This window comes from Podarcis muralis, chromosome Z, assembly GCF_964188315.1.
Source record: "Podarcis muralis chromosome Z, rPodMur119.hap1.1, whole genome shotgun sequence".
Classification (NCBI taxonomy): Eukaryota; Metazoa; Chordata; class Lepidosauria; order Squamata; family Lacertidae; genus Podarcis; species Podarcis muralis.
In genome coordinates this window covers 2327391-2354354 of record NC_135673.1, presented here as the reverse complement: position 1 = coordinate 2354354, position 26964 = coordinate 2327391, and the positions used below count along the sequence as shown (strand labels likewise).

The 26964-nt window shown below is 47.5% G+C and overlaps 2 protein-coding genes across 4 annotated transcripts in view; one reads left to right on the top strand and one right to left on the bottom strand.

Annotated features, from left to right (window-relative positions):
• Positions 1-8072, bottom strand: part of RBM18 (RNA binding motif protein 18) — a 15987-nt gene extending 7915 nt beyond the window's left edge. Inside the window, exons 1-2 of one of the 2 annotated variants that reach the window (XM_028714878.2) lie at positions 7943-8072; positions 4518-4645 (exon numbers count right to left, since the gene is read on the bottom strand). In XM_028714878.2, the coding sequence (XP_028570711.2) occupies positions 4518-4645; positions 7943-7948 (134 nt within the window). In that variant the 5' untranslated portion in view covers positions 7949-8072. Of the gene's footprint in view, positions 1-4517; positions 4646-7786; positions 7882-7942 lie in introns of those variants that run through there. The other variant, XM_028714879.2, reaches the window with a different exon arrangement.
• On the top strand, positions 7867-26964 carry MRRF (mitochondrial ribosome recycling factor). 2 transcript variants are annotated; one of them, XM_028714882.2, is made up of 7 exons: positions 7867-8176; positions 10245-10445; positions 14763-14912; positions 17488-17606; positions 20326-20417; positions 25200-25359; positions 26400-26964. In XM_028714882.2, the coding sequence occupies exons 1-7, from the start codon at positions 7882-7884 to the stop codon at positions 26475-26477; spliced, it is 1095 nt and encodes a 364-aa protein (XP_028570715.2). In that variant the 5' UTR covers positions 7867-7881; the 3' UTR covers positions 26478-26964. The 2 variants fall into 2 exon arrangements, with proteins under 2 accessions (XP_028570715.2, XP_028570714.2); XM_028714881.2 differs by having other exon boundaries at positions 8084-8176; positions 10249-10445.

Here is a 26964-nt window from a genome sequence, read left to right as displayed (position 1 = left end):
CTTCCAGTATTTTTGAATGCAAGGAATTATTAAAGAGGCCCAGAAAGAGTTTGTGAGCAACTGGAGAGCTGCATTGTGAAGAAGGAACAAGAAGCGAGGCTGTTGGAAATTCCTGGAGCATCTTGATGGGCTACCTGGGACGAGGCAGGGGAAGGGGAAGGTCACAGCTCTGCTGCGGGCTGCAGCCAGGTCCCCATTCCTACTTCCTGTCATCCAAGGCAAGTGTGGGACAGCCCGTCCAAACCCCGCTTCCTTTTCCGTCAGTCTTCCTCCTGGCACCCTAAGAGCTATTCAAACACTGAGTCAAGGCTTCCTCTGAACAATGCTGTCCCAAGGATACAGGGAATGGTCCTAGCCACATGCTAAAGCCATTAAGGCTGGGAATCCTGCCCCACTGGGAACCAGCAAGCTGTTGTTAGAAGATGCTGTTTGCTGAGCAAAGCTTATCAGGATGGATCTCAATGCAGCAGGCAGAGCTGTGGCGTAGCTGTGCCTTTTCGAAGGCACCCCCCCAAAAAAAAATTGAGGCAGAGGCTAAAACGCAATGCTCTATCTAAAAGACAGTAACATGCACTCCTATGTAAGAAGGGCATTTTGCAAGGGGCAAACTATGGCATCAATGCAACTTTGGTAACAACCATAACCCTCCCAAATGGATGTCAGTGCAGTTTAAGCAAGGTAGGCTGGGAATGAAGGGGAGTGCTTTGGGTTCTTTGCAGTAGATAAGCAAAGGACTGTTGACTCACAGTTGTTTAACAAGAGCATAAACAAAAATGCCTCCGCCACTTTTCTGAAAGAGAAAAAAAGCTTAGGGGAAAAACCTGGAGTGGATTTGTGTACGGAAGGGCTTTGAGCTGAGCTCTAGTATTGAAAACAAATCCCTAGTCCTGAGCATGTGTGGTCATAGACAGAAATATTGCCCCCACTTCCAAGTGCCTGTGTCCTTGTCTCCCCATGCTCCCAGCCTTCCTTTTTCACCAAGCTCTGGTCATTGGACTATAACATGTGTGTGTGTTGGAAGAGGGGGGTGGAAGGCCTTAATTAGAACTTAGGAACTGAAACAAATATTTAGAATACTGGACAGAAGCAGGCTAGGAACAGCAACTAACATCCCACTCCAGACAGTAGTTTTGGTGTCGTTTCAGCCAAAAATGCAATGGAGTCTAGCTGTCCGAAGTTCCTCCTCCTCTCTCCCCTCACCCTCTGCTACTCCCCACTTGTAAAATAGAAATAGGGACGCGGGTGGTGCTGTGGTCTAAACCACTGAGCCTAGGGCTTGCCAATCGGAAGGTCGGTGGTTCAAATCCCCGCAATGGGGTGAGCTCCCGTTGTTTGGTCCCAGCTCCTGCCAACAGTTCCCATCATCCCTAGCTAGCAGGGCCAGTGGTCAGGGATGACAGGAGTTGCAGTCCAACAACATCTGGGGACCCAAGGTTGAGAAAAGCTGCTCTTAGTGTTTCCTCTTAGGCGCTTACTTTCAACATGTGAGCAGGTTTTGCTGCTAAAGGAGCACTGGCATGTCTGGAGATAGGAAACACATACATAGGCAACTTTGGAAAAGAAAATTATGAATTCATAGAGAAGTTTATCAGTGGCTGGTAATCATAAAGGCTAAATGGATCCTCTTTGTTCAGAGGCAGTCTACATCTAAATACTAATGGCCGGATGACAATAGCAGACCCTGTGGTGGATTTCCCAGGGGCATCTTGTTTGGCCGCAGAGAGCAGGTATTAGATGGACCTACATTCTGACCCAGGAGCCAGGTTCTTCTTATGTTCTAGTGGGAGGGCATTTTCTGGATGTCCACAGGGGTCAACAAGCACCTGACAAAGGCAAGGTTTGAAGCTAAGCACCCCACCTTTTCTAAGTCCAAGCTCCCTTAACAATTCACTCAACACCGCTGACTCCGGAGCCCCACATCTACAGATGCTTCAAAACGTCAGATTTTACAAGGTCAGGCAAATGAACTTCAGTTCCTAGATGCTGGGGTCAGAATTTTCAGGGAAAGAAAACTGTCTTGGATGTTCCCTGCCTTGTAAGGTATATGCAAAAAAACACACAAAAAACCCCAACAAAAAACCCCAACAAAACCTGGAATGCCTCTGTTTGGCCAAGTACAGAACCTGAAATCCCTAAGGGGCAGGTCAACCAGGCCTAACATGTACTTTTCTCCTTGCACACCTCCTGGGCCTTTAATTCCCACCCCCAACTTTCCAAACAGACCCTTCCCCAAAAGGCCCAGGCAGCCTGTCAATTGAGCAGTGCTCACAATTACTCACCCCCAAGAAGCCACAGCAATATAAACACTGGGCAAAAAATGGTAATTAATGCAAAAACTGAGAAGAGGCCAGCCAGTGCAGCGCTGAATGAGTCGCCTGAAGAGGGCATTACGTTAATGATGGACTCCACTTAGAGGTACGATTATGAGTGCTGCCGGGCTGAAAGGAACAGCACTTGGAACAAAAACCTCAAGGCACTTCCCGAAACACAAGAAGCCGGGCAAAAATTGCTTCCACAGCTGAGAGGCCCACAATATCCGGGCGATAAAACAAGAACAGCTACTTGGAATGCATAAATTGGAGATTGTTTTGTAAAGTGTGTTGCGGGGGTGGGGTGGGGAGAGGAAAGACGGCCACCAGAACCCCTGGCCCGGCACATCTAATATCCCTCTGAGCAATCAAGCTCTCCTCCCTCGGCGTTTAATTGCCCCACTTCAACTTGCTCAAATGTGTTAGCACGCAATTTAAACGCGCTAATCATTTGGAGGCCAAGGGAATGTCAAATGCACACACTTAAAGCGTTCGCCGCCACCAGAAATGGGACTGGGGTGTGCACACAGCTGCGATTATTAGAGAAGCAGCTCGGAGGAAGCCCGAAGGGGCTTGGGCCAACGGAGTCTCTCTCAAGGCACTGTCAGCCACCAGGCCTCGCCACAGTCACAAAGCTTGACCCAACTACACTTGGTAAGCAAGTTACAGCCATTCCTGGATCAAGTTAGCTGGATCTCAGTTGTCCATGCACTGCTAACCTTATGGCTGGATTACTGAGATGTGCTCTATGTGAGGCTACACTTGGGGGTTGGTCTGGACGCTGCAGCTGGTGCAGAGCATGGCGGCTAGGTTGATTGTGGGAGCAAATGACTGCCAGCATATAACACCTTGCACTCAGGATTTGCACTGGCTGCCAATTTACTGCTGGGCCAAGTTGAAGGTTTTGGTACTAGCATGCAAGTCCCTATACAGCTCAGGACCAAGTTACTCAACAGACTGACTTATCGCTTATGCACCCAATAGTTCACTGCAGTCCATGGAAGAGTCCTGCAAATTCCAAAGATCTCAGATACCCGCTCCACAGTAACTTGGAGCAGGGCTTTTTTAGTAGCTCCTTTGTGCTGTAGAATAGCACTCCTGTTCAAGATACAACAGGTGCACACTTTCTGGAAACAGCTGGAGACATTTTTGTTTTGACTGGTTTTCCCAGCTGGATGAATGGGTGTTTACCACCAACGTTAGTATTTTAGTCTTGTTGGTTTTGTGTTTTTAAACTGCTTTTAATTATTTTGTGTAACTTGCCTTGAGATGGCAGTTTAGAAGACAACTAATAAATTAATTATGATGCTGGAGGAGACTCTTGAGAGTCCCATGGACTGCAAGAAGATCAAACCTCTCCATTCTTAAGGAAATCAGCCCTGAGTGCTCACTGGAAGAACAGATCCTGAAGATGAGGCTCCAATACTTTGGCCACCTCCTGAGAAGAGAAGACTCCCTGGAAAAGACCCTGATGTTGGGAAAGATGGAGGGCGCAAGGAGAAGGGGACGACAGAGGATGAGATGGTTGGACAGTGTTCTCGAAGCTACTAACATGAATTTGACCAAACTGCGGGAGGCAGTGGAAGACAGGAGTGCCTGGCATGGCATCCGTGGGTTCACAAAGAGTCAGACACGACTAAACAACTACAGTGGTGCCTCGCAAGACGAAAATAATCTGTTCCGCGAGTCTCTTCGTCTAGCGGTTTTTTCGTCTTGCGAAGAAACCCTATTAGCGGCTTAGCGCTATTAGCGGTTTAGCGGCTATTAAAGGCTTAGCGGCTAAAAGGCTATTAGCGGCTTAGAAAAAGGGGAGGGGAAAGCAGAAAAAAATCGCAAGACTCTATGAAGCAAGCCCATAGGGAAATTCGTCTTGCGAAGCAACTCAAAAATGGAAAACCCTTTCGTCTAGCGGGTTTTTCGTCTTGCGAGGCACCACTGTAAACAACAAATAAATTAACTGTAATGATGAGGATGATAATCCCCTAGACTCAGCCATTGGGATAACAAATATGTAGGTAAAATTGGCACAGTGAACAGGAATTAAACAGAAAATTAAATGCTAGCAGAAGCCGAGTTCAAATAGCAGCAAAACAGAAATGATGGTGTGTTTTCTTTTTCTTTTCTTTTTTTCTTTTTTGAGAACCCCCTTCCTTTCCTGCCACTCAAGAGCTAAATCCCAAGCCCCTCCCTTCCTTGCCCCTCACTCACTCTGTAATTTTGGGGTCGAGGTTTCCAATCCACAAGCGATGTCCATCCTGCAGGGCCCCTTCGGACAGGATAGATGCATTCTCCAAGCGCAGGCTCTGCGTGGGAGGCACTGCGGTCGCCATCCGCACCTGGGGAGGTGGAGAGACAACGAGGAGAGTGTGTTTGGTGGGGTGAAATTGAAAAAGGAAGAGGTTGTACGCCCAGCAAGATTATCAGAATTATGAGAAAAACCTTCTCAATTATGATCTCTTGCTGATATTTAGAGTTTCACTTCTGAATCTGCTCCCTATGCAAAGGTCTAGCCCCGGGAAACATCACTGCAAACTTGGGTCTCCATATGTTTTTGAACTACAATTCTCATCATCCCTGACCACTTGTACTGCTAGCTAGGGGTGATAGGGGTTGTAGCCCAAAAACAGCTGGACCCAAGTTTGGGAAACCCTGCTCTAAACCATAGCACCACCACTTCCTAGTACCAGCAATTTGGGGATAATGATGTTGGTGACAGTTATGATGATACAGCAGACTGTTATTGTACACAGTGCTGGTATGCTGATCTTTAAAGCCTGCGTAAAGCCCTCCTGATGTCATTGAACTGCAATTGCCATCATTGCTACCAGAGCTGACGGGATCAGCAGTCAAAAAAGAAACATCTGGAGAGCCACAGGTTGCTCATTCCTACTTTAAAGGCACCTGTAGTTTTCATCCAGGTAACAAAGGCTAAACACTCCTATCCACACTTAACCTGGGAGTAAGAGCCATTCAGTTTACCAGGACATTTTTCTAAGTAGACACGTAGAAGATTTCACTGAAAAGGATTATCTATTTGTTTTCCTTTCCTTTGTGTTATGACTTGCTAGTGTTGTTTTCTTTCTTAGGTTTCAGTAATAAAATTTATTTAAAATAAAATAAAAATTATTGCCTACGCCCACAAATCTACCCAAATGCCCAGGTTGTCCTTGAGTCCCATCAGTGGGTGCCTCTCTCTATAGAGGTGCAACAGGCACCAACCAACCAACCAACCAACCAGAGAAGGGTCTTCTTAGTTGTGAGGAGCCATCTGTGAAACGCCCCCCCCCCCCGGAGCAGCTTGCCTGCTGCTGCGGTCTAATGCTCCATAACATATTATTTTTTAAATAATCAAAAACTCAAATAAAGAAAGAAATGTCTGTTTAGCATCAGGTGAATCCTTTACTTAAGTATATCTGTTACTTGCATTGTTAGATTGGGGAGACCACATTGATTTTATCTGTGCTCTTCTGTTATTCATTATTATTACAGTGGTACCTCGGGTTAAGTGCTTAATTCGTTCCGGAGGTCCATTCTTAACCTGAAACTGTTCTTAACCTGAAGCACCACTTTAGCTAATGGGGCCTCCTACTGCCACCGCGCTGCCAGAGCACGATTTCTGTTCTCATCCTGAAGCAAAGTTCTTAACCCGAGGTACTATTTCTGGGTTAGTGGAGTCTGTAACCTGAAGCGTATGTAACCCGAGGTACCACTGTATTTGTTAACTATGCACAGTTCTCCTTTAAGAATTGTTTTGTAAGCCACCCTGGAAATTGTCAGAGACTGAAAAGGTGGAGAATGAAAGGCCTTAAATTTATATAGCAGCAGGCAAAACCAGAACTGGCAACAGCACCTGCCATCCTTGTTGTCAGGGCTTCTAGCTCTAGGTAATTTTAATCTATTTAAGTATTTTAACTTTGGTATGTTTTGAATTGTGGTTGTAAATTTTTCACGATTTTCTTGTTTTCTCTTTTTGTAAACCGCTTTGATGGTTTTTTAAACAATCAAGTGGTATGCAAATTTCATGAAATAAATAAATACATACATAGCTTGCCAGGATCTAGCACGACCCAACATGGATGCCAGCCTTGGGCCTCATATTCCTGCCCTACTCACTTCACAAAGCAGTCTTAGCAGCACCAGGTAGCTAGATGTAGTGACATTTTTAAATTTCCACAATGCGAGTAGCCTGCTGTCACTCTGAAGCACTGTGAGAAATTAAAAGGGTGGCAACCAAGGAATAAATGGCCTCAGTCCAGTATATCTGAAAGAGCGTCTCCACTCCCATCGTTCTGCCCGGACACTGAGGTCCAGCGCCGAGGGCCTTCTGGCGGTTCCCTCATTGCGAGAAGCAAAGTTAGAGGGAACCAGGCAGAGGGCCTTCTCGGTAGTGGCACCCGCCCTGTGGAACGCCCTCCCACCAGATGTCAAAGAGAAGAACTACCAGACTTTTAGAAGACATCTGAAGACAGCCCTGTTCAGGGAAGCTTTTAATGTTTAACAGACCACTGTATTTTAATACTTTGTTGGAACCCGCCCAGGGTGGCTGGGAAGCCAGATTGGCGGGGCATAAATAAGAAATTATTATTATTATTATTATTATTATTATTATTATGCCAAAGGACACTTGCACCTAAGGCCCCCTCAGACATGGAGCCAGCCCCAGAAAAAACTTCAAGGGAGCTTACATTTAAAAACAGACAACCTCAGGAAACACCAGGGTAAAGAAATGTGAAAAGCGGCAGGGCTGGTCCAAGCCATTTTGGCACCCGCAGTCTCCTTGTCAGAGGGATTGGAACTCTACATCAGGGACAGGGGGTAGGGAGTGAAGATCATCATTGGGAATGAAGATCTACATGTGATGTGTGTCCTGGAGGTCAGATCTGCTGCTCCTGTGGACCCTGCCACCCAAGGCAGTCACCTCACCTTTCCTGACGGGAGAGCTGGCCCTAACTGGGGGAGGGCAAAGGTGATTACTATGGATCACAGCGGTTGCGTGGCCTGTAGAGTTGGAAGGGACCCCTAAGGATCATCTGGTCCAACCCCCTGCAATGCAGGAATCTCAACTAGATCATATGTGACTGATGGCCATCCAACTTCTGCTTAAAATCCTCCAAGGAAGTTTTTAATCTTGATTACAGCTGGAGTTTGACCATCTGAGGAAATGAAAAGCAAGAGAGGGAGATATAGGCCGAACTCTTTAAACGGGGAGGCTGGTCTCAAAGCGAAGAGTCAAGCATTCTCTCCCTCACTCGAAGGGCTGCTGCCAGTCAGTGCCAGCAGCGTTGAGAAGCGGCCTGGCCAGGTGAACAGAAGGCCGCTTCCCAGCCTTGTCTTTCAGCTGAGAGGGGCTGCAAGGGCGGGGGGGGGGCTCCCGGGTGTCTCCTTTTTTATATACTTTATCTTCTCCTTTGTTTGTCTCTGCCTGTGTCTCTGCGAGGCGCCCGCCGCCCAGCTCCCTCGCTGTCCGCCTAGCCTACCTCGCTGGGTTGTTGTGCGGGTGACGAGGGAGGCCCCGCGCGCCGCCTGAAGCGGAAGGGCCAGTTAAAAAAAGCGACAGGGTCACCCTCTGGGCATGTGCAGAGTGCTGACACGCCCTGACACGACGGGCGCGGCCCCCTCGGCGTCACACTCACCGGCATCCCCTCAGCGCGACTCTCTTCCTCTCCGCTCCCCGCGCGCTCCGGCTTCGGCGTCACCGGTCCGCGCCGAGAAACGTCACGACGTTCCGTCTACGTCATCGGCGCGCGCGAGAGTGGGCGGGGGAGGGCCCGACGTCATCGACCCGCGCCGGCGCTGGTGCTCACTTCCATCCACACCTCCGAGGAGGAGACTCGCGGGCTGGCGGAGCGGCAGCGGAGGATCGAAGCGTAGGCTTGGGAAAGGGCGGCGTTCCGAAGGGAACGCGCCGAAAGCGGGGGCGGGCTCCGGCGGCGGGCGGGGCCTGCGGGAAGGGGCAGGGCTTGGCTGGCCTCGCATGCTGACTAAGGAAGGGGGCGGGGCTTCTGTTTTCGGTGTGTTGGGGCGGGGCTTATAGGCTCTGGGGGCGGGGCTGGTGGGCGGGTCTTGTTTGGGGAGGCGGGGTTTAGGGCAGGGGTTGGGGTTGGGGTTCTCCTATGGAGGTGGGACCTTGGGATTGGGACCCTTGACTGACTTATAGCTCCTGGCCATAGCTGTCAACTTTCAGATTTGAAAATAAGGGATCAGCAGCCTCAAGTATAAGGGACCAGCAGCCTCACCTGTCCCAGGGACAGTCTACGGGATATCTAACAATCCGGGATAGCAGCGGGAAACGGCGCTGGAATAAGGGAATTTCCAGCAAAAAAAGGGATGGTTGACAGCTATGCTACTGGCTATGTCAGGGTCATAAAAGCCCATCACTGCCACGATCACCACAGAAGGGGTGACTCCAAAGGACCTCATCCCTTTTGGAGCCGCAAGGGCACTATTCCTCCTCCTCCCCCTCCTCCTCCTTCTTCTTCTTCTTATTATTATTATGTTATTATTTATTAAATTAGCATACTGCCCATCTCACAATATCTCACAGATCTCACAGTATAAAGATACCTTAAAATACAAAATAAAACCAGAAAGTACGTAATAAAAACAAGTACAAGAACAAACCAGTAATCCCCTCTCACACACACAGACACATTTAAAAGGATATGGAATGTTAATCAGTCCAAGGCCTGGTTGCAGAGAAACACCTTCGCCTGGCGCCTAAAGATGTATAATGAAGGTGCCAGGCGAGTCTCCCTGAGGAGAGCATTCCACAAATGGGGAGCGACTGCAGAGAAGGCCTGTTCTTGTGTTTCCACCCTCTGGACCTCTCATGGAGGGAGCACACGGAGAAGGGCCTCAGGTTATGATTGCAGGGTCTGGATAGGTTCATATGGAGAGAGGTGGTCCTTGAGGTATTGCAGTCCTGAGCTATTTAAGGCTTTATAGACTAAAACCAGCACTTTGAATTGGACCTGGAGACTAATTGGCACCCAGTGCAGTTGGGCCAAGTGTATTATGCTGAAACTATCTTGCCCCAGTGAGCAGGCTATCCCTGTCCAGCCCTGGCGCAGCTGAGCCATTCTATTCACCTCAGCCCCAATTCTGCAGGAGATAGGATAGTGTGTAGTGCCTAAAGTGCATGTGTGAACTGTTTCATATGAAAATGTCTTCAGATACCTTCAGAGTGAGAGTCTGTAAGTGTCAGAAGGCTGGCCCCTGGTGGGTGTGAGACATGGCAGGGAATAGGTGTGCTCTAGTGTGACAGTGGCCAAGTGGCTTCTGTGGACTTGAGTAATGCTGTTCCCAATTCTGTCAGATGCCATCTGGGATAAGTGGTTGTGGTAGATTTTGTTGGTGGACTTGTGTTGTCTGCATAATATGGGAGGAGTTTGGGGAAGGAGGCAGTGGCGTAGCGTGGATTGCCAGCGCCTGTAGCCATGCAGAGTTGGGAGTTGGTGGAAGGGAAACAGGCAGAGTACGCATGCGCATTCCACTGGAGAAGCCATTTTCAAAGGAGCCCAGTGACGGAAGCATGCAGCTGTATTGCGGCAGCACCAGGTGTTGAAATTTTCTGCTCCTTGCAATTTTGTGCCTGGAGCAACCACCCTGTGGCCCCCCATGGTACGCTACTGGAAGGGTAGAAGGAGAGATATAGCTGTAGGAAGGTGATAGGTCGCAGTGGAAGATGGGGTTAAGGTTATTTATGTCTTGTTCCTTGCTCCCACCTCGCCCACAGATTGGTCCCTAGTTGTTCATCTTGGGGCATCTGTACAATGCCAGCAGAAAAAACACAATTTTAAACACCAAACAACTCAGAAATATCTAGCACAGAAAAGCTACCAGCCCAGCACACTCATTAAACAACCATGTAACCGAACGAAAACCCGCCTCACCTATTATTTACTTGCCTTTTTAAGAATTAATGGTTCTTTCCAGGCAGCTTTCAACAGGACGACATGGCTGGGCCTCTGAGATGCCTCTGGCAGTTGCCTCCCCTACTGCGTTACTCCACTTTGGGGACTGCAAAGCCATCCCTGCAGGCCCCTCTGCGGGGCCTTTTGCTGCATGGCTGCCTGGATAACTGGGCCCACCCACAGATGGTGCAGGCCAGGCACCTCGCCACCAAGAAAGCCAAAGGTGAGAAAGGGAGTCTGTGGACCCCAACTTTCCCCAGTTATGCGTTTTCTACTGATCACCCCATCCTGGTGCCTTGAGAGTGGGTGGGAGGTCCCACTCCTCCCTACTCAATGGGAGTGGTGGCAAGATTGAAGCAGCCGTGTTATTGATTGATCAGTTATTGTTATTTTTTATTAGGCCTGTCGCTTTTTTGCAGAGAAGTTTCCAAGGGACTTAAAACGTAATTAAAAAACAGATACGTTGTAATATTGACATGTTCATGGAAAAACACGTGCAATTTGTAAAAAATGTATAGCTAAGGCAGGTAAATAATGTTTTTATTCATCTTTTATGGTAAAGAACAGACATTTTGAGAAAACAGTTGTTACAACAGTAAACAACAAATAATATCCTGATAAAGTTACAGACTTTTGTCATGCTGTGTAATAAAGTTTCATTTGATGACTCCAAGAGATCACACCACATTTTCCCAAAGTGTTAGGTGGATTCCTGCCACAGTCTGAACAATTTGTGTATTCAATAAATATCTTCCATATGTTATAAAAGGAATAGGGATTCTTTTTGCCCTTTGCCACTTGACTTTGTCATTTATCAGCCAGTGCTGTTGACCAGACACTTGTATACCAAGAATCGATGTTAAGCCCAATGCCAGTTTTCCAACATCTGGCTACCTCCATATAGACAGCTGTCAATAGAAAGGCTAAGAGGTCATCATTAGGGTGGGATTGTAAGCCCAAGTCGTGCTAATGCAGGAGACATTTCAGCTGTTTTGCTATATATCAAGCTTATTTCTTTGAAGACAGCGCTCCAGAAAGGTTTGATGATATCACTATACCACCACATATGGAAATATGTACCTTTGAAAGCGCATCCTTGACTGACTTCCTTAGATTTTCAGGATAGCCACATCATTGTCGCGTCACTTATGCAGGAGTTTTAATGAGGATTCCCTGATTTTTGCAGGAACTGATTTCAACAGCCATCCAGTTTTCACTGGAATTTGCACTTCTAGGTCCATTTCCCATGGCATTTTTGGGTATAATAGATTGCCATATTCTAGTGTTATTGTTGTTGTTGTTTACTCGTTTAGTCGTGTCCAACTCTTGGTGACCCCCTGGACCAGAGCACGCCAGGCACTCCTGTCTTCCACTGCCTCCCGCAGTTTGGTCAAATTCAGTTAGTAGCTTCGAGAACACTGTCCAACCATCTCATCCTCTGTCATCCCCTTCTCCTTGTGCGCTCCATCTTTCCCAACATCAGGGTCTTTTCCAGGGAGTCTTCTCTTCTCATGAGGTGGCCAAAGTCTTGGAGCCTCAGCTTCAGGATCTGTCCTTCCAGTGAGCACTCAGGGCTGATTTCCTTAAGAATGCATAGGTTTGATCTTCTTGCAGTCCATGGGACTCTCAAGAGTCTCCTCCAGCACCATAATTCAAAAGCATCCATTCTTCGGCAATCAGCCTTCTTTATGGTCCAGCTCTCACTTCCATACATCACTACTGGGAAAACCATAGCTTTAACTATACGGACCTTTGTTGGCAAGGTGATGTCTCTACTTTTTAAGATGTTGTCTAGGTTTGCCATCGCCTTTCTCCCAAGAAACAGGCGTCTCTTAATTTCGTGGCTGCTGTCACCATCTGCAGTGATCATGGAACCCAAGAAAGTAAAATCTCTCACTGCCTAGTGTTATTAGAGCTTTATAAATTGGAGGAAGCCATGCCCCTAGAGAATGAAGAGAGGTTAACAAAGAATCTTAACAGCTGATCGAAATGGTACCATGACTATTTAAGGTTTGGTATGTCATCTTTCTAACTTTGCAAGCAAGGGCTTGGTCGGTGTTAGGAAGCTGAGCTAGGTGGTCGCTTGGTCTGAGCTCACAAGGCAGTCCTTGTATTTTGTGAACCAGAGGTGGAGAGTGTGTGGCTCTCCAGGTGCCACTCCCAGTACCCCAGCCAGCACAGCCAGTTGGCACACATGATGGGAACTGGTGTTCCAGCAGTGCCCAGAGAGACACAGATACTCCACCCTTCCTTTAAGTGCACTCTTTTCGCATGCTGACTGAAGAATTCTGTGCAACCCAGGGTTTGCTACGCATCAGGAATGTTTGCTTGCACAAGCGCCAATGAAACGAACAGGAGCTGAATAAAAACACAGCTATGCTCCTGCTGGCTCTTCCGTTAGGAAACTGTTTTTGCATCATAGTAGGGGCTAACCAGGTAGGGCGCGGGTGGCGCTGTGGGTAAAAGCCTCAGTGCCTAGGGCTTGCCGATCGAAAGGTCGGCGGTTCGAATCCCCGCGGCGGGGTGCGCTCCCGTTGCTCGGTCCCAGCGCCTGCCAACCTAGCAGTTCGAAAGCACCTCCAGGTTCAAGTAGATAAATAGGGACCACTTACTAGCGGGAAGGTAAACGGCGTTTCCGTGTGCGGCTCTGGCTCACCAGATGCAGCTTGTCATGCTGGCCACGTGACCCGGAAGTGTCTCCGGACAGCGCTGGCCCCCGGCCTCTTGAGTGAGATGGGCGCACAACCCTAGAGTCTGTCAAGACTGGCCTGTACGGGCAGGGGTATCTAGGGGCTAACCAGGGCTGCCTCCTCCGCCTCAAGTGTCCTCTGGCTGTTCTGTCAGGCTGTCTCAGCGGGAGAGATGGGAAGCAGACGGTTCGTTTCATCAGCTTTGCTGGAGGCCCAGCTCCACAGGGCACCTGCCCCTGAACTCTTGTCAGCTGCTCTTTATAAGAAATGGCGCCTGATATTCCTGCCTCCCACCCACTTCCCTGCCCCTTTCATCTTTTTTAGAATGTAAGAATGCAGGGGCCGGGACTGCCTTGTTTTAACTGATGGTATTTATGCCACTTTGGGGCTTCCTCTTTAGCTGAAGAACTGGTTGCAAATACTCTAAATCAGTGGTTCTCAAAGGCAGGAGAGGATGGCAAGTGTGATGGCAAGATTCAAGGACAATCAAAGAAACATTTAAACATTCCGGTATGGTATGGTATAGTATAGTATAGTATAGTATAGCATAGTACAGTGGTACCTCAGCTTACATATGCTTCAGGTTACATACACTTTATGTTACAGACTCTGCTAACCCAGAAATAGTACCTCAGGTTAAGAACTTTGCTTTAGGATCAGAACAGAAATCGTGCAATGGCAGTGGGAGGCCCCATTAGCTAAAGTGGTGCTTCAGGTTAAGAACAGTTTCAGGTTAAGTACAGACCTCCGGAACGAATTAAGTACTTAACCTGCGGTACCACAGTATAGTATAGTATAGTATAGTATAGTATAGTATAGTATAGTATAGTATAGTATAGTATAGTACAGTACAGTACAGTGGTACCTCGGGTTACATACGCTTCAGGTTACAGACTCCGCTAACCCAGAAATAGTACCTCGGGTTAAGAACTTTGCTTCAGGATAAGAACAGAAATCGTGCGGCGGCAGCAGGAGGCCCCATTAGCTAAAGTGGTGCTTCAGGTTAAGAACAGACCTCCAGAACGAATTAAGTACTTAACCTGAGGTACCACTGTATAGTATAGTACAGAAATGGGATGGGGGGAAATACAACCAAAAACAGTATCCATGCCTCTCTTAAAGAGCCTTGGCTATTCTACAGATCTCCACGACATATTGTTGTGAACAGGGATTTTCAACGCTGACAAATAAAGTGGTACCTCGGGTTAAGTACTTAATTCATTCTGGAGGTCCATTCTTAACCTGAAACTGTTCTTAACCTGAGGTACCACTTTAGCTAATGGGACCTCCTGCTGCTGCCGCGCCGCCGGAGCACGATTTCTGTTCTCATCCTGAAGCGAAGCAAAGTTATTAACCCGAGGTATTATTTCTGGGTTAGCGGAGTCTGTAACCTGAAGCGTATGTAACCCGAGGTACCACTGTATGAAAGGTTAGAAAAAAGAAAGGCTTCTTTGTATTGATGAGAAGACAATATTTTGTTTGGTCTTTGTCTAATATAAATGAGATTAGCCGGCAAAAGCCAAGTTACACCTCACTGTGAGTTTGTATACACACTTAAGATACATATGCAAGAGGCTTATTTATATTTTGGGAATGGTTTATGTTCTTATGTAGCTGCATTGTTTTATACTTCTTGGAGGTCCCACGATCATATTATAAAATAGTTGTGTTCTATGTTATAACTCAAGCACTGCTAGGAATTGTTTCTTCTTGTTTTCCATTGCATTTCTTACCAATATAAAATTCAGTGTGTTGCAAGCAGATTTTCATTCTGAAAGTGTGGCCCAGAGGAAAAAAGTTTGAGAACCACTTCTCTGAATAAATAAACAGCCTTGCTTGTGCTTCTCCAGCTAAAGGGAAAGGCGGGACACGTGTGAACATCAACACCTCTCTTGTTGAGGAGATCATTGGCTTGGATGAGGTGAATGAGAAAATGCGTTCTGTGGTCAAAACCCTGCAGGAGGATTTCAACAAAAACTTAAGCATCCGCACCTCGCCAGGTAAGTCACTCCAGCAGGTTTGCAGCACCTGCTCTGAAGCAGCAGCCCCCAGCTTCCCCACATTGCCATCCCAACATCTCCAGAGCTCTTCTCCAGACACAATAATTGATGGCTGCCTTGCGATTCTTAACAAAAGTGCTTTGCTTGCCCTGAGCTTGACCAGGAGGCATCCCTTCCTGCTAATAGCTTCCTGCTGGCAGTCATTGCAGAGTGGGAGATGTCAGAAGCATCTAAGCGAACCATTTGCAGATGTGATGACGAGGAGAATTGTCAGCTACCAGCGTGGCAGGAAAGGGGCAATTGCCACTAAATTAGCCTCTTGGAAATTGCCCTCAAGATGTGGGGAGGACCAGACTTATCTTGACGGGCTGGCACCTTTGGCTTAAAACGGGGTTCTTTTGTAGTGAAGGAAGGGCATTCCCCTTCCTACGAACTTATATTGGTAAGCACCAATGTTTGCAGGCCGCGAGAGCAGTCCTCGCCTCACTGATTTGATGGAGTTGCCATTTCATAAGAAGAGCTTGGCTGAATCATACAAAAAAATTAGTGACAGCAGTTGAGTGCAAGCACAAGACTTGGGCAAAGTGTGCAGTCCAGTGCACATTCACATGAGTGCAAGTCCCACTAAATCGGGTCAGCAAAGTTTTTGTGGCTTGGGCTGGTTCACAGTCCTGCAGACGCTGCAGTGGGCTGCCCCACAGACACTGTGTGTGCATGCACACATGTGCAAAAGCTATTTCAGGCGCTGAAGAGGCGTGCGCAGCTTCCCATTGGCTGCAGGAAGCTGGCCAGCATCACGGAAGGCGGTCCCCACTCTGCTCTGCGCCGGTTTAGCGCAGCGCAAGGGAGCCGACCGAGCGGGCGGCAGGGGTCCATGGGCTAGTTAAACAACCCCCATGGGCTGCTTGTGGCCCATGGGCCTTAGGTTGCCGACCCCTGCACTAAATACAAGGAGAATTGATTCTGAGTAGACATTAGCATTGTACTGTAAAATGTTGGACAAGCTGCCACAAAAATTGGCACACCTGCGCAGTCACACATCCTGCTTTGGCTGTGTCAACGTGAATCTTCTTGAACAGTAGCTCTTCCTGCTCAGTTTAATGTTTTGGTTTTTCTGTTCAAGCATTTCCATTTAAACATTTCCAGAGAACCAGTGGTGGTGCAGTGGTTAGAGTTTCAGACTAGAACCTGGGAGAGACAAGGGTTCAAATCCTCTCACTTGGCTGTGAGTGACTTTGTGCCAGTCACTGCTTCTTGGCATAGCTTACCTCACAGTGTTGTTGTGGGAATTAAATGAGGAGGGGAGCACCATGTAAGCCACTTTGAGGTCCTTTGGGGGAAAAGGGGGGTATATAAATGAAGTAAATAAATATACTTCATATTTATAAATATACACACCCTGTCCGTCCTTCCTTACTTAAGTTTGTCTGGCTGGAAGCATTCTGGAGCAAGAATCAAAAAAGCAGATTAACAAAGGGCCAGAAGGGAAGTGTCTGAAATTGCAATATTGAGTTGTCATTCTGGTGTGGGGCCCTGCCTAAAAAGAAGTTGGGCTGTTGCTAGTGAAAAGAGCTGTTGGCTGCCTGACCATTTGTCTTTATAAAAAGTGAATAACCGGTCATTCAGCAGGCGGGGTTCTATCTAGCATTAGTCGTACACAGTGTGGATCCAGTGACGTCAAGCTGCATGGCTTTACTTTCGTCCATTTGTTTCAGTGGGGCTGCTCTGAAAAGACTTTAGTTGTACACGTCCCTTAGATCCACTTAACATTTTAGAGTGGTTAATTGGTTAAAACGTTGGCATTCGTGTAAATTAGTTACTTAGCCGCTGGTCTCTTTTAGCAAGGTAGGGAAGAACAGCAGCCTACCTCGCATATAAAAATGGAATAAAATGAGAAGGAGCTGGTAGTCGGACATTGGAGTGTAGAAAGTAGCTAGTCAGAAAACACTGTCTCCATCGGAACAACCCCCTCCTCAGTTCAGGGGTGGGGACCTTTTTTGGACAAGTGTTGGGCTTTGGTTGCCTTCATCACACTGTTCTGCTGTTCTGCTACTGTTGGCTTATTTATAAATATATTTGCATACTGCTCTATCGTTTAAAAATCATCAAAGCCATTTACAGCAGCAAAAGCATAAAGCCATGCAGCAAAACACTGAAAAGGCCATAGAAACATTGTGTGTGTTGGCCTTTAGATAGCTTAGTCCAGGAGACCTCCAGCTTTGGAGACAGAACTGTGATGATGCCTCCTGCTTCCCTGGGTGGACGTGTATGTATATGTATATGTATATGTATATGTATATGTATATGTATATGTACGTGTAAGAGTACAAACCCCCTGACTTTCACATTGTGGGAATGCAGCCTGCTGTTCAAAGGGAGGAGTCAAATAATTTCCCTGCTCCCTTTTGCCTGTCTCTCCACCCACCCATTCACATCGCATAGCCCTTGCAATGGAAAAGGTTGACCACCCCAAGCATGGAACTGCATGACGTTTGGGCTGTTTCCACGCTGTCTTTGCTTCCACCAGCACCCAGATGCTGACATGGCTTTGGCGTCAATGTCCCTCTTGTTCCAGGGGCTCTGGACCACGTCACTGTTGCGACCAAGGATGGGAAGTTTCCCTTAAGCCAGCTTGGGCAGATCTCCCTGAAATCCCCGCAACTCATCCTTGTCAACATGAGCAGCTTTCCAGAGGTACGTGGACAACCCTTGATGGACTTCTGCATGGTTGGCGCTTGGAGTGATTAAGAACTGCATGAGCCAGAAAGGAGACTAAACTAAGGTAGCTGTGAATTCACCAGGTGACCCCAGGAGCTGAAGGGGCCAGGAACAATCCCAGCATACCCAGGTAGGACTGGGAGAGTTCCTTGCCTGAAGTCCAGAAGAGCCATTGCTGCCAGTCAGTGTAGACAGTACTGAGTTAGATGGACCCATGGCCTGATTCAGCATAAGGCAGCTTCCTATGTTCTCACCCTTAGCTGAAATGAAGACTTAACGGCCATCGCAGCTGATATTATTCATCTTGCCTTTCCCACACTGTTGACATTTAGAGTTGTAAGCTCCTTGTGGGCAGAGCCTTCTTTTGGTGCCATGCTTTGACAACAATGAAAAACACGTGAACTGCCTTGTCAGCATTGGAGTATCTCTGTAATTTTGCAAGCTTTCCTGTTCCCAAGGGTCAGAGAACCATAGGCTTGTAGAGTTGGAAGGGACCCAAAAGTCGATCTAGTCCAGCCCCTGCAGTGCAGGAGTCAAGGCCCCCATCCTCCATGACCCTAAAGCATGCTGTGGATTCAGCAGGGACCCTATTTCTTCCCATCACCCCTTCTTTTGTCTTTTTGTCTGTTTTTCCTCCAAGAGTGAGTAATGCTGGCAGGGGCTGATGCAAGTTGTAGTCCAAAGACTCGCTGGAAAAGACTGGAGGAGAGGGCTAGATGGAGCTACAATTTGACCCCACATAAGGCAGCTTCAGGGACGCGGGTAGCGCTGTGGGTTAAACCACAGAGCCTAGGGCTTGACAATCAGAAGGTCAGCAGTTCGAATCCCCGCAGCGGGGTGAGCTCCCGTTGCTCTGTCCCTGCTCCTGCCCACCTAGCAGTTTGAAAGCACGTCAAAGTGCAAGTAGATAAATAGGTACCGCTCCGGCGGGAAGGTAAACGGCGTTTCCGTGTGCTGCTCTGGTTTGCCAGAAGCGGCTTAGTCCTGCTGGCCACATGACCCGGAAGCTGTACGCCAGCTCCCTCGGCCAATAAAGCGAGATGAGCGCCGCAACCCCAGAGTTGGCCACGACTGGACCTAACAGTCAGGGGTCCCTTTTAGTTTACCTTAAGGCAGCTTCAGATGTCTAGGTGGTTACTGCAAAACTGTGGAGTTATATGGGGTGAACAGGATTTCCAGCGACTAGGTTTGACTTCAGTGCTCTTCATGATGTTTGCTTTTCCCTTGACTAACGATACCAGAATAAATTATGCAGGCAGAAGAGGTGGGTTGCTTTTTTAAAAGAGAATGAACAAACTGACAACCTGTGTCTGAGGGAGTAGAAAAGACAAAAAACCCCACTGCTTTTCAATCAACCTGGCATCATTTTATTACATTCGCAACATCAATAGAACAGTCACAGTCCTTTGGCAACTTGTGGGATTATACCTTTGTTTAAAAACTGAAATGGCTCAGAAGTTCAAGGTAATTAAATAGACTATAGGTGCTTCTGGTAGTGGGTGGGGTTGGGAAATATATCAATATAGCATCCAAAACCTGTTTGAAGTCCATATTGTTAAATCGGTTTCATAATTTTTGACCTGGCAATATATTGCAAATCGTGTGTGTGTGTTTGCTGTGCAAAAATCACCATACAGGAAAAACCATGAAGCCAGCCACTGCCTCTACATAGATCATGATGTCTGAAATAAGAATGGAGCTATCAGTATATTATGATGTTTAGCTGGTGATATAATACAGTGTTGAAAACCAGATATCACCCAGCCCTGGTGGTGGATTTCTGTTCGATATTGACTGTTGCTTGTAAAAATAAATGAAAACAAATAAAAGTTGTGGTGCGGGGGGGGGAGGATAATAATTTAGACAGGTTTCTTCCTTTTGCACAAATTATGCAGGGTGTAGAATACAGATTTTGAAGTTCAGTATGTAGACTGCCTGGGCGCAGCACAGTGTGTGTGCACGTATTTTAAAAATAGTCCCCTGAAACGCCAAAGCCGCCCCCTCCACATTGCCTGTCAAAGGGGCTGTGTGCCTTGTCTCATCCCTGCCTGCCTCCCAGCTCTGGCTACAGATGGGGCTGGCAGCTTTCAGATCCTGCCTGAAAATCCACAGCTGTGAAAAACAGGCCTTGCGCTAATCCCCGTTATTTTCACACTTGCCTATGGTTGCAATGTGGAACGAGTTAAAATGATTTAACTCTTGCCTCTAAGCTCCTGCTGCATGAGATCTTTGGCACGCAGAGTCAGACCCTGGAATCTTTCATCTGCTTTTGGCCTATGTCTTGCAAAGTCCAGAGTCTCCTTCCACCAGCATCCCCTTGGGAATTCACCTAAAAAAATAAATCTGTATTGCCTCAAACCATCAAAATGGTTTTAGTTTTCCACTTTTGGTTTTCTTCCTCCCTTCCTTAGCTGCTGACCCCCCCCCCCTCCTTGCCCTTCCCCCACAGCCACTTCACTGATACCTCAATACTGGGGATGAGGGAGGGGCTGCAGTTTGCAATCCAGTTTTGATCAAAGGGGCTTGCGCTGTTGTAACTTCCTGGTTTTGCTGGTAAGCGAACTAAATGTTTCCATGTTCTGTCAAGATGGATTGCTTCCATTGATGGAGAGCTCCGGCATTTGGTAATAATTATTTGCTAATTCCCTCCGCCTTTTTTATCTCAGGGTGGTTTTTTCATTTTTGTTTTTTGCAGAGCGCAGCTGCAGCTATCAAGGCGATCCGAGAGAGCGGAATGAACCTGAACCCGGAAGCAGATGGCCTGATCATTCGCGTGCCTGTTCCTATGTAAGCAACCACAACAGCCGTCTCTCTTGATTTGGCGACCCCAGTGGGGGAATGCGATAGCGCTGGCTGGCTTTCCTGGGCAACCCTAGCTTTGCACCCTGGATTTCTTTTATGGAGTTGAGGGGATTAGCTGAAGGAGTGTTTTCTATCATGTAAACCTCCCTCTGTGTTGAGGTTCTCTGGGTTCCTCACACTACCACTTGCAGCCCAAGCGATTGGAGAGAGGCCTTTCTCAGCAGCGGCACCCAGACAAGGAGATTGGTGCCAGCTCCAGATTTCAGCATGCCTTTGGGCAAGGTGGTCTCTGTGAATCCCCTTCCTCAAGGGAGTCCGCCTCTTGCTTTGTTGTCCAGGACACAGTGCGGTCCTTTCCCAGTTCCTTGTACAGCTGGTGCCCACCGAGCTGGCTTCGCTTCTGAACTGACCAATGCAGGCAGTGAATAGGTTTGAAAATGTATGATGGAGAGATGCTCTTCCTCCCCACCCACTCCATCACCTTGTTTCACTAAAAGTAAAGGTAAAGGGACCCCTGACCATTAGGTCCAGTCGTGGCCGACTGTGGGGTTGTGGTGCTCATCTCGCTTTATTGGCTGAGGGAGCCGGCGTACAGTTTCCGGATCATGTGGCCAGCATGACTAAGCCGCTTCTGGTGAACCAGAGCTGCACATGGAAACGCCATTTACCTTCCCGCCGGAGCGGTACCTATTTATCTACTTGCACTTTGACGTGCTTTCGAACTGCTAGGTGGGCAGGAGCAGGGACTGAGCAACGGGAGCTCACCCCGTTGTGGAGATTCAAACTGCCGACCTTCTGATCGGCAAGCACAAGGCTCTGTTGTTTAACCTACAGCGCCACCCGCGTCCCATAAGTTTCACCAAAAACTTGCCCATAAAGGCTGGTTGTTTATGTATTTATTTGGTTTCTGTATCACTACTCCTTCCACATTGGAGCCCTGGGCTGCATACAACATAACTAGAACAGCATCAAAGAATGGTGATTGGCAGTAACTTCCAGACTGAAAAGAAAACTGCCCTCTGAAACACACTTAATAATTTCAGTATCATCAATGTAATTTAACTTAGGTTCTGTTCAATAGCATAGCACAATGAACAGTGCAATGGGTGCTATTTTCAGATGAAATCTTACAGAGTCCTAAAAGCAGTCTTTTTAAAGGATTAGATTTGATTCATGGGCATAGTAACTAAGGACCTTAGAATAGCCCTGCTGGATCAGACCAAAGCAGGTCCACCTAGCTCAGCCTCCTGTTCTCAAAGTTCTTCAGCCATGGAGGCAGAGCCATCTAAGTCTTATCCTCCATTAATTTGTGTAATCCTCATTTAAAGTCATCTAGGTTGGTGGCCACAGGAGGGAGTTTCATAGTTTCAACTACGTGCTGTGTGAAGAAGTGACTTAGTGGAACCTATGTTTGCAGAACAGTCTACCTCAGAAATAAGAATCAATGGGCAAATAGCAAAGGAGGGCCATGCTGGAGCTGGCCACTTTGGAAAATGAATGCTGGGCAAGAGGGGTCTTGGCTCTGGTCCAAATTTCAGTCTCCAAATTTCCCATGGATAGTAGCAAGAGGGTAGTCTTTGATGGCCTTGGAGAAGGTGACCAGACAGGATAATGTTGGGTATTAGATTAAGCATATCATACAGTGTTAGTCCTACTCTGCGTAGAACCATTGTACTTGATGGCCGTGGCTAACTTGAGTACATTAATCTTATTAATTTCTTCAATAACCATGCCATTGTGACGTAACATCACCGACACTTTGTTTGATCAAACTTACCTTTGTTGATATCTACAGGAGCCTGGCTAAAGGAACTTTAAAGACTGAATCTTGCTTTTGGACACAATTTGAATGAGTTTTCTGTTTGTGGCTTCTACAGTAGATCTTGTACCTTGTTCTCTCAATTTTTGGATTATTAATATAAGATTTAGAACGTAGAATGGTTTGGTAGTGTTTTGTGTGCCGCTTACGTGCTGCTTTCTTCATACTGGTCTACATTGTGATGTTCAAGGCAACTTTACTTGGCCCCGGGGGAACTCACAAAAGTGGAGCCCCCAGCCCTACAAATTACACAGGCTTACATAGGGGAATCCCCTGGCCTTAGCTTTATACATACGTAGAAATTATGTCCCTTTCTCAGGGCAAAAGCATGCCTGCGTCATCAGAGCTGGATGCCGGATTTGGTGAGAAGAACAGGTCAGCTCAGGGCTGAGTTTTTTCCTGCACAGGAGTAACTGACACATTCTTCATGCGGTCTGAGTAAGCAGAGTCACCTATCTTAACAATATCCTTTCACGCCCTCTTTTACATCTCTTAGGCTGTCTATCAAAGCATATAGTATAATTCCTACTACAAGGGCGACACTTGAGTAGAACTTAGCAGGGATGCAGCCCAAAGTCCCCAAAGAACCCTTAATAAAAGCAACCTCCCCACTCGCCTTGGGTCTTCCATTTCCCTGCACGTGGTAGGAGATCCAGCTTTTGGGTTCGGGCTCCGCAGCGAAGGCCTTCAGGGAAGCTCACCGTAGCAGTTTCACCTAAGGGCTGAGGGACCTGGGCTCCCAGCTATTCTCAGCACCGGCCAGCATGGCCTGAGGTTGGGGTTGAGGACAGCTGGAGCCCCCATCAGCTTCTCTCCCCACACCTGGGTGCAGGCAACATCAGGAGAGATCATCCTGAAATTAGTGCGGCGCTCATGGCAGAGAGTGGCTGAGCAGCAGCATTTTTGCTTTGGCCGATAAGATCCTGCTCTGGTTTCTGCAGCTCCTCCTCCTCTCTTCTTCCTTTCTCTTCTCCCTGCCCGGTTCTCCCCTCCCCTCAACTCCCCCCCCCCCCCATGCAATCCTGAAGGAGGCTGCTATTATCCTCCTAATTGCTGAGGATTTCGACTGGGTGCACAGCAGCCTGATTGTTAACACACTCCCAGATCATCCCCTGGTTTGAATTACACAGGAGGAGGGAAGAGACCCAGGAGGCGCGGAAAGGAAGGAAGGCAGGTTCCAATGTTACTCTCGCATCTCCTCCTTTGTCGCAAGGCCACGCTTCTCCCTCTGTTGCCCCCTTTCCTGTCCCCAATTGCAGGGTGTAACCAGGACTTTTTTTTCTAGAACTTGCTGAGCAGCCACCCAAAGTCGTTGAAAGAAATTGAATATCTTTCTTGTGGCACACATACTGTGGAACTCCCTGCCTATTGAAACCAGGCAGGTGCCTCTGCTCCTTTCAGTGCCTGCCTGCCCAGACATGTAGAATGCTGTCATGTGTTTTAAGTTTTTAGTTCATTGTTTTGAAAGTTTTAAAGAATTTTTACTGCGAATTTTATTGTTTTATTTTCCTTGTAAGCTGCTCTGGGTTTGTTTTTTGTTGTTGTTAAAACAAACTTGTGGTGTATACATTTTATGCTTTAAATGAATAAAATAAGGCAGCCAGTGCCCTCCATGTGTTTGGGGCTACAGCTTCCATCAGCCCCAGCAAGCGCAGGGAAGCATAGAGATTGCCGGGAACATCTGGAGGGCCTCAGCTTCGCGAAACCTGCCATGTGATATACCTTGCTCATCCTCACCTGTTCTTGTCTCCACCTCTCCCATAAAACTTTATCTCCTAAGCACCAATTTTCCCTATCACTCAAGGCTTTCTCCCCCACCCCGTTTTCAGGGCCAACCAGATTTGCATCTGCGTTCACATTCAGAAACCTTTCTAATCCCCTGCTCCAGTAGCCTTGTTGCAATTAGCCCACACATTTATTGAGAGTGGTTTTCCTGACATTTCCTTTTTATATTACACTTAATCTTATCGTTGCAATTTATTAATTGCCTTCTAAACCACCATCCCACAGCAGATTACACGTAAGATAGTTGAAAGGATTTAAAACACAGAACCAACAAATACATTCAAAACAAGACAAAAACCCTAGATGTAAGAGGACACTCATGGTAAAGACCCATCGATTCAGCTGAGGATTTGAAAGTGCACATAGCAGGTGCCTGTAGCATCGCGACAGGTACGCGATTCCACAGGCCAGGGGCAGCCACACTAAAAGCCTTGCTCTGAGTTACTGCAGAGTTGTCTGCTGAGGTCTTTGGAACTTGAAGGAGACTGCAGTGATGTCCTAGGTGCATAAGGGGTAAGCAGTCTCTCAGATAACGCAGTCCTGAGCTGTATAGGAACGTATATGTTTAGTACCAACACCGTGAACTTGGCCTAGTAGCAAATTGTCAGCCAGTGCAAATCCTGCAAGCAAGGACTGCGATGCCTCAAGCACCGCCTTACCCCATATGGACCAACCTGGGACCCTGTGATTATCATCTGAGGTCCTTTGTGTGCCTCCTGCATGAGAATTTCTGGAGGGTGGCAACACAAGAACAGGCCTTTCCTGTGGTGGCTCCCTGCTTGTGGGATGTTACATATGTTGGGGCCATGCAGAAACATTCCTCTTCCCCCAGGCTTTTGGTTAGTTAAACAATCTATGGCCTTTAAAACTGTGGGTGGGGAGGTGTTATAGTTTCTGTTTGTTACCATGCCAACGTGTTTTTGTATTGCAAACCACCCTGTGATCCTCAAGATGAAGGGCGCTATGATAATTTAATAAACAAATAAATGAAATGAGACTTGCCCCCACAATCCACTGAGCCGCCATGTTGTGTACCAGATGCAGTCTGTGGGAAAAGCCCCGAGGGTAGCTGCACATGGAATACATCGCAGAAATCCAGTGGTGAGGTTGTGAGTGCATGAGCAGCTGAGGTCAAAGACACCCTTTGCTTACTGTTTGACTAGGGTCACCCGCGAGCACAGAGAGAACCTGGTCACTGTGGGAAAGCAGCTGACAAACAGAGCGAAGGAGTCGCTGCGGAGAGTTCGCTCCGAGGCTATCAGCCAGACAAGGAAGGCCAAAAGCTCCACATCAGAGGATACCATCCGGTTGATAGAGAAACAGGTACTAGTCAGTTGATGGGCCATTTTCTAATACAGTGGTACCTCGGGTTACAGACACTTCAGGTTATGAACTCCGCTAACCCAGAAATAGTACCTTGGGTTAAGAACTTTACCTCAGGATGAGAACAGATATCGTGCGGTGGCAGCAGGAGGCCCCATTAGCTAAAGTGGTGTTTCAGGTTAAGAACGGACCTCCAAAATGAATTAAGTTCTTAACCCAAGTTACCACTGTACAGTCATACCTTGGGATAAATATGCTTCAGGATAAGTATTTTCGGGTTGCACTCCGTGGCGACCCGGAAGTAATGGAGCACGTTACTTCTGGGTTTCGCCGTTCGTGCATGTGCAGACGGTCAAAATGATGTCACGCGCATGCACGGAAGCAGCAAAACGCGACCCGCGCATGTGCAGATGCGCCGTCGCATCTTACGTTCTATTCAGGATGCGAATGGGGCTCCGGAACAGATCCCGTTCGCATCCCAAGGTACCACTGTACTTATTTATTTACTATTATATTTAACCCTGGAACACATCTGGACCTGCTCCCACATCAAAAGCCAGCCTGTCAGGGAGAACTCAGGAGGGGAGAGTTCTGCTTTTGCACTTGAACCCTGCTTGCTTGTTCCTTACTGTGAGAACCTCTCCTCTATGAATTCGTCTAGCCCTCTTTTCAAGCCATCCCAAGTTGGTGGCCCATCACTGCTCCTGTGGGAGTGAGTTCCATAGTTTTAACTGTGTGCGACATTAAAAAAAAAACCACTTAGGTGAAATCTACACACGTATAAAAACGCTGTGAAAATGCTTTTTTTTTAAAAAAAGTTTTGAAAACTATATTGAATTTGTCATAGCTCACTGTCGCCATCTAGTTTCCCATTTGTGTGTTGCACTTTACAACACAGTCAAAATGTTTTATTTGCAGCTGAGCCCTTACTTTCATCTGTCTTGAACTTACCAACATTCAGCTTTCTTGGATGTCTGTAATGTTATTATTTTTCTTTTAAAAAAAGTTGCCTGCATTCACACACTTTTCTCCCCCTGCAGATCCAGCAAATGGCAGAGGACACAGTAGCCGAAATGGAGAAGCTGTTGGCAGCAAAGGCAAAAGAGCTGCTTGGTTAGCCTGCTTACGGGAGATTTCAAGCCATCTGTCACCAGGAGGAGTTTTCTACCCATCACTGGACTCTCACAGCCTCCTGTGTGGCTGCAGCATTTTGGCTCCCATCACATGCGAGGCTCTTTGGATCGGGTACACGATCATCCCTGCCGCCCTCCCTAAGACTTTGGCATTGGCCAGAAAAATTGTGTTGGCAACTTCGAGGGCAGCTGGGGCTGATGAAATTAATACGGACAAGGTTGCAGCCCCACTAAAACCTGGCTGACATAAACACCTAGAGTGGTGGTTCTTGGCAAGAGAGAGCGTGCCTGATCAAAGAGGATTTTTTTTCCCTGGGAGCAATCACATTTTGGATTGTCGTTGACCGCCTTGGCCATTCACTTGCTTGCAAACTTTGTCAGAGCGGGAGGAGGCTGCAGAGGCCAGGCGTCGTCACAAACTCACGGGGAATCTTGTACATTAAATAAAGCACCCCAGGGGCTATGAAGTGTC